Source organism: Sciurus vulgaris, assembly GCF_902686455.1.
Source record: "Sciurus vulgaris genome assembly, chromosome: Y".
Lineage (NCBI taxonomy): Eukaryota > Metazoa > Chordata > Mammalia > Rodentia > Sciuridae > Sciurus > Sciurus vulgaris.
Window position 1 is genome coordinate 759,215 of NC_136481.1, and position 7,925 is coordinate 767,139.

The 7,925-nt window shown below is 39.3% G+C and overlaps 1 protein-coding gene across 1 annotated transcript; it reads right to left on the reverse strand.

The window, feature by feature from the left end:
* Window positions 1-453: 453 nt before the first annotated feature.
* Window positions 454-6,957, reverse strand: LOC306652029 (protein WWC3-like; the record flags this gene model as incomplete). Its single annotated transcript, XM_079125087.1, has 3 exons — window positions 454-1,267; window positions 6,259-6,841; window positions 6,946-6,957. 3 exons carry the CDS (start codon window positions 6,955-6,957, stop codon window positions 1,110-1,112), a joined length of 753 nt encoding a protein of 250 aa, XP_078981213.1. The 3' UTR covers window positions 454-1,109.
* Between the last annotated feature and the right edge of the window lie 968 nt (window positions 6,958-7,925).

The following is a 7,925-nucleotide window of genomic DNA, read 5'->3' on the forward strand; positions in this document are numbered from 1 at the left end:
TAAAGAACAAAGAAACAGCATATGCAAGCAACTAGAAAAATATTATCTTAAGATAAATGCCCTCATTGCATGTTAACTGGTTATGAGTAGTTTATGCTGGCTTAGGTCTCACACATGTATTACAAGAAAGGATAAATCAATGACATAAGAATAATAGGATAAAATTAAGTACTCACATTGATTGGCAGTAAATAAATTAACTTAGTCTTAACTGACCTTGTTTAGGTAATAAAGTAGACCTTTAAGGTTAAATCAAAAACATAATAATATGAGCTAAAGATTAGGTACATGTTTTGCTCAGCAGTCTGGTAAAATTAGCTTAAAACAAAATAGAGTCATTATGCTGACCATAGGTCTGGCACCAAAGGGTAAACAAAGGCCAGTAGGATGAGAAAGGACCTTAATGTACATGCTATGTGTTAGACACCTGCTGGAAAGTGTGGTTACTAACAAATCTTGTGATAATTTCTCTATAAATTATATCTTGTTTAATCCTGCTTTACTTAATACTATAAAAGAAGAGCTAAAATAAATCTGAGCAGCAGTTGCTTCAAGTTGCTCCAGGGATTCCTGTTGTTCCTTTGTGCTGACTCCATTCATCCTTCAGGAAACCAGGAGTTGCTGGGGCTTGCTCCTAGGAGGAAGACTTAAAAACTAAAGGAAGAGAAGAACAAAAAGAATTCATTTCTAGTTAATTTATTTTCAGTACTGAGAAGCACTGAGACATATTGCTAGGTTGCTGAAGCTGGTCTTAAACTTGTGATTCTCCTGCCTCAGACTCCCAGGTAGCTGAAATTATAGGTGTGCACCATTGCACTGTATGCAATTAATTTCAATGAAGATATCTCTTTCACTGTTTCTCCTTTTTCAGTTCAAAAGGGCTGAAGACTTATATTCACCACTAAACAAGGAAAGAAAGTCATCCTAGAACAGAATGACAGCTAGTCTCCCAAATTCATACAGAAGCTATGCAAGTTTTTAAGGTCCAACCTCCCTAAATTTATAGAACCTAGAAAATTATTCTATCCTTGAACACATACACAAAGTTTCAATATACAAAAGTTTAAGTATGGAAACTTCTTTTGGTTTACAGTAAACACCTTGGTAAGTCAATATGTGGAGAAACAAATAAGTTCAGCTCCTAACCTTTTGGGCTGAGGTTCAAATACCCTGCTATCACTGGCTAGTGAACAATCTGTCAGGCATGCAGAGATGCAGTGCTCTTTCCTTTCCAATCTTTTGGCACTGTCTTCCTGGAGAGTCACTGCTGCAAACAAAAGACACCTGGTCAGGAGATGACAGACAGCACAGGAGACTAGGGCCTCTATGATAGAAAACTGCTGAGTTACTAAGTACTCCAGAGACACATCAAGATATGCACATGCATAGAAATACACTGCACACAATTGTCTGTAGGATTGAAAAACTGAAGAAACAGACTTCTGGCTACTTCTTTGAAAGCTTAGCAAACTTTTAAATTGGCTATAAAAACACTTCTAAAATACGCTCTCACCCCCTTAACAAGCAAAAAAAAAAAAAAAATTAATATTACAATGGGAACCACACTCTATACCCCAAAGATCAGGAATAACAGCTGCACTGTCCAAAGGGTGGTATTTTTAATTTTCTTCTTGATGCTGTTAGTTATTTTCCATGTTTTGTAAAAAAATTAGATATAATCCAGCTTTTATAATCAGAAAGAAAACTTTTTTAGCTATCAAAATAAGCCCTAACAAAATAATATAACATTAAATCAGAGGTCATAGGTGAAATCACACTTGGTCTATGAAAACACCTCCTTAGAGATCTGCAACTCAGAACAAATGCTGGGGCTTATGTTCAGGTAACTCTATATTATTCCTTACAGCTTTCCTGTGACAAGACTGGCTTTCAAATTTGCTTTCCTGTATTAGAATGCATACCATTCTTGAACAACTTATTTATATGTTTCAGACTTTTTAAAGTCAAAAACTAATGAAAATCACTAAACCCTTTTCCTGTCAGCATTTCATCAACTGTTTTTACCCAAGTGGTTTTATAGCAATAAGTTATTTTAAACAAAACCAACAGAAACGTGCACTTGATCTACGCTAAATGTCATTTTGTGCATGAGTCTCACATTTTATAGAAAGACACACTCTCAAATATGAAGCCTCAGTGTTAGGACATCATGATAACAATACATACTCTTCAATTGCTTCTGCACTTTTCTTTGACTATCTAAACCATTAATTTAAAATCTTGACTTCAGTCTTTCTAAAATTGAAGAAAAGGATTCAAAGATGAACATGTCTCTTTTCAGTCAAATTATTATGCACACTAATTAAATACAAACACACTGAATAGCACACAAAACAGGTAAAACTTTGGCCTTTGGTCTCTCAGTGTCAACTGGAAACAAAAAATAGCCTTCTTAAATTCTGTGATGTTACGCTTTGGGGGTTGTATGTGTGATGGGGTGAGTAGGAGTTATCTGCTCCTGTCCTGGTCAACCAGGGAAAAATAGCAAGCTCCATTCTGAGGTGGTTGGAGGTCACCTCAAACTAGAGGCCAGGACTCCAAAATCCAGATGTTTTCTTAATTCCTGCCACATTAAAGGAAACTACCTCTGCTTTCCTAAACTTTAAGCAGTACCCACCAATTTGCGGATCTCCACAGTAAAGATCTCTTGCAAATGAAATCCATCACTATTTTCATTCCCAGCCCTGACACTGAGAATAGTTCCTTTAAAGAAACAGCCTCTAATAATAATCTTAAGCATTTCCTGGTAACCCTATGCAGTGATGAACTCTGACAAAATTTCTGTTTCATCATTACAATAGGGGAGCAAGAAAAGAGAATGGACATAGGAACTAATTCTCAAAGAGATTGGAATGAGTCAATGAATTAACACAGAAACTAGAAGCAGGAATTTCCCTGGATAAGAGGAAGCACAGAAGCACCTACACTACATGCCCAAGACCTCCATTTTTGAGATTCAAGCAATGAGGTTGACCACGGAGAGTGATACCAATGAAACAAGGAATAAAAATTTCTTTACACATTCATTTAAAAAAACTCTGTCCTTTTCATCATTTAAGACAGTCAGTTATACAGAGAGACAAACACTGAGACCTAAGGAAATGAACACCACTTGATAAAAAGGCAGGAAATACATTGTGAACAGAGCTACCAGCTGACATATTGAAATAACGAATGCTGTTATATTCTGGAGAAAAAAACAAACACATGGAATATACAGTGAAAACTTTAGAAAAGTCCTTACATGACTTTAGTAACCATCATGAAAATTACTACTAAAATAATAATAATGACTACACCCCAGTCATCCTAAACATGGATTCACTGCACAAAGATGCGCCCAGAGTCTGAGAAACAAAGGGGAATGAAGAATATTCAAGGTCACTTAGAGTGAACATTTCTGTGGAGCTGCATGAGAAGAGATTTCTTAAAAAGCACAAAGTAAAACAATGGCAAAATTTAAGCCAGTAATTTTAAACAAAGTATGACTACAACAGAAACCTCAACAAAATTTTGATTTTTTATTAGCAAATATCTGTTTGAATGAAAACAGAAAAGAATTTTGAAATCATGACACATTTGATTTTCAAAATACAGAGAAGGCAAACTAGTGAACTTTAAGCAAAACACTTTCAAGATTATGGTCTTTCAACTTTCTCCTGAGCCCTGCCTTCCATCCATGTGATTGATTTAAAACAAAATAAAAGAAATAATTGCCTTATAGGTTTGCATGGAGCCGAACTTCAAGTGTACTATTTTTCACCAAAATTGAAAAGTTGCTGTGCAGTGGCACACACTTATATGCCCAGAGACTGAGGAGGTTGAATGAAAGGATCACAAGTTCAAGGCCAGCCAAGCAACAACCTTGTCTAAAAATAGAAAAAGGTCTGGGAATGCAGCTCAATGGTAGAACACCCCTAGATTCAATCCCTCCCTGCCCCTACAAAAAAACAAAAACTTGAAAAAGGTGTAGGAAACTGTATGATTCTGGGCATCAATAAGGGGTCAAGGGAAATTTGATAAAACACCAAGCTCTAGAGTCTGAGAAACAAAGGGGAATGAAGAGCATTCAAGGTCATTTACAGTGAACATTTCTGTGGAGCTGCATGATTCTGTGGAGCTATCATGATTACGAAGCTATGACAACCATGCACTCAGGAGTTCCCAAGTCTTCAAGGGAAGCCAGGAGGCCCCTCAGGTGCATACCTAAAACTAATTACTGGACCCAGACACCTGAGAGCATGAAGCAGGACCCATTAATTAACTCAATTAGTCCAGTTTTCTCACATCACTAGTAAACTGATGGTGTCATACACAAATCTATCACAAAGAGGCAGTATGTAATTGTAGAAAAGCAAGTATTTCCCACTCTAATATGGTACCATTACAATATCTGCCACAGAGTGGGGAGGAAAGTTAAAGAAATCAGGTTCAGAAATCAAATAAGGGATTGGGGTTGTGACTCAGTGTTAAAGCACTTGCCTAGTACATGTGTGGCTCTGAATTAGATCCTCAGCACCACATAAACATAAAATAAAAGTAGTGTGTCCACCTACGACTTAAAAAAATAAAAAAATAAAAAAAAAAAAAAGAAATTAAGTAGATTCTCCTTCCCATCCTGTCCCTGCTGTCCTATTTAGGCCCTTGGGCCTTGTGTGAATTTTCTGATATTCTTGAATCTCAACCTTTAAAGAAAAATTGGTAGGCAGGGGAGAGAAAAGAAAATTAAAGTAATGGCAAATGTATGCTTCAATTCATGTTTATCTTTTGAATGAAAGAATAAAAATAGATCAATAAATCTGTGATTACAAAGAACAAAAGAAAAGCAAATTATCTGTGTGTGAATTACAGAAACACTGTATGTGGGTCTGTGAAAGTACATGTTCACAAACACAAAAAGAAAGATACCAAAGAAACAGGGATGCCAGTCATGTGCAAGATCTAGAACACATAAATATTAGGAAATTACTGTTCTTAGAAAGGCCAATTTTCCATTCCACCTATTAATCTAAAAATCCACCTATCTCAGAGGTAACAGAGGTTGAATGAAAAAAAAAAAAAAAAAGATCACCTCTTCAAGGGCAGAGGTGAGACAGCTCAAGATCACACAGTTAGGGCAGGGAACAAAATGACAGAATCCTGGTCTCTAGGTTGTGAGTCTGAAGCTGTTTCCACTTCACCTTATTAATTCTGTATTAAAATTTTATTTCCACCCTCTGTTGCATAAATACTCGATAGTATTTCTAGGGTTTCTCAGCCTCTGCACTACTGACATTTTGGGCTGGATCATTCTTTGTTGGGACAGCACTGTGTACAGTAGGATTTTTTAGCAGCATCCCTGGCCTCTATCCTCTAGATGGCAGTAGGATCCTTCCCTTCAGTTGTGACAACCAAAAAATTTCTCCCACTGGGACACTACCAAACATCCCCCAGGGCAGGGGGCAAAAATACCCCTGGTTGAGACCCACTATGTTATACAAATTGTCTAGTGTTTGCCTAAATGGGATGTCTAAAACACTTTTGCTGTGTAAGTAAAAGTTAATTAAATGGACTGAACTTCAGGAATGGGAGACCTTGTTCTTGATCCTATTTTAAACCTAAGGAAGTTAAAGATGCTGGGGGTTGACTTGAAAAAGCATGTGGAATAAATATTGTCTTCAACCAGCACCCTGGCACCAAGGAGGAGTCAAGCAACACAACTGGGCAGGTGAAACTTTACCTGGCCAGACCACCAGAAAATGGAATTGGTAGAAATGACTGATACTTTGAAATTATGCAATCATTTTCATTTCCACGTTTGAAAGAACTACACCCTTGAAAACTATAAGCACAAAGAATACAGAGATGAAGTCAAAGTGAAAAAGGAAGTAGGTTACAAGAAGACACCAGTTCACACTGATTGAGGTGGGCAAACACTGCCTTGGAACACCTGCTGAAGAAGTCATTGAGGCCTTGGCATCTCTCTATTTGCTTCCAAATGTGTGATACTGTGTGGTTCTGACCCTTATTTTCAACAATTAAGCATATTCTTAAAACAAGCCAAATACCTGGCAATGACTACTTTGTCAATGTTAATTATCTTTCCCTAGAGCAGGTTAATACTCTTCCCAACCCTATCAATGTTTGTAAACTTATAGCTCACTAGGACTTGAAAAGCCACCAGACTCAATGCCACTGCATACAATATCACCCTTGAGTTTCTGACCTTACTTCCCAGGAGGTCTCATCACCACTTACTTGCACTGGTGGGTGCCCCAGTCAGTTGGGGTCCACGCTCACGAGGTCCTTCCCCATCCCCAGAGAATCCATGTGGCTGAAGCAATGCGGTGCCCTGCATATCTTCGTCCCCTAAAGCAGAGGCCTGGGCTCGCAGTCTGTCTAGGGCACCCAGGCCCGGCACTTCAAAACCATCCGCCAATTGCGCCAGAGGAGAGTCCCGCGAGGCCGGGAGGAAAGGCGTGTCCGAGGGTGAGCTGGGGGGCGACAGAGAGGACAGGGAGGAGCGGGAGGACAGAGATGCCAGCGACTGGGGCGTGTCCAGGGACCGCCTCTGCTTGTGGAAGCCCGGGTGGCCGGGAGGGTCTGAGAAGGGGACATCACGTCCCAGGGAGTCAAAAGGAATCAGATCGAAGCGTAGAAGCTGGCCGCACTCGGCATCGGCCTTCTCGTACTGAGGGAGGCCGTAGATGTCGGTGAAGCTGACTGAGCTCAGCGAACCACGGCTGGAGGCCAGTGAGCCCCGGCTGGAGGCCAGGGACCCGCGGCTGCTCCCAGAGGACACTGTCAGGGTGCTGGCAGACAGGCTGAAAGGAGAGAGAGACTATCTTAGAAACATCGCTCTAGGATGATCCAGAACAGCTGTCAGCCCCCTATTCCCACTAGAGGTCAACTCTGTTATTTGTGGAACCTAAAGTAGACCTTTACCGTTGGAAGCATTTGAATGCAACTTCAAATGCTATCCTTTGTTTCTTCTAAAATTGTTTTTAAAGACATCCAATAAATGAATATTTTCAGAGACCAACAATTAACTCATTATCTCAGAATTTATTCTCCCCGTCTAAATACTTCTTTAACAACCATTGGGAATACCTTCTTGATCTATAGCCTATCAGTTTCTTTTTTTTCATTGTAAATAAATGGGATACATGTTGTTTCTCTGTTTGTACATGGCGTAAAGGCATATCATTGTGTAATCATAAATTTACATAGAGTAATTTGTTTGATTCATTGTTATTTTTTCCCTTCCCCCCACCCCTCCCACCCCTCTTTTCCCTCTATACAGTACTTCCTTCCTCCATACTTGCCCTCGTCCCTAACCGTAACGCTAATCCTAACACTAACCCTTCCCTCCCCCAATTATGTGTCATCATCCACTTATTAGCCATATCTTTCATCCTTTGGTTTTTTGAGATTGGCTTATCTCACTTAGCATGATATTCTCCAATTTCATCCATTTGCCAGCAAATGCCATAATTTTATCATTCTTTATGGCTGAGTAATATTCCATTGTACATATATATATATATACCACAGCTTCTTTATCCACTCATCAATTGAAGGGCATCTAGGTTGGTTCCACAGTCTGGCTATTGTGAATTGAGCAGCTATGAACATTGATGTGGCTGTATCTCTGTAGTATGCTGATTTTAAGTCCTTTGGGTATAGGCCAAGGAGTGGGATAGCTGGGTCAAATGGAGGGTCCATTCCAAGTTTTCTAAGGAATCTCCACACTGCTTTCCAGAGTGGCTGCACTAATTTGCAGCCCCACCAGCAATGTATGAGTGTACCTTTCTCCCCACATCCTCACCAACACCTGTTGTTGTTCGTATTCTTGATAATCGACATTCTAATTGGGGTGAGATGGATTCTTAGGGTGGTTTTGATTTGCATTTCTCTTATTACTA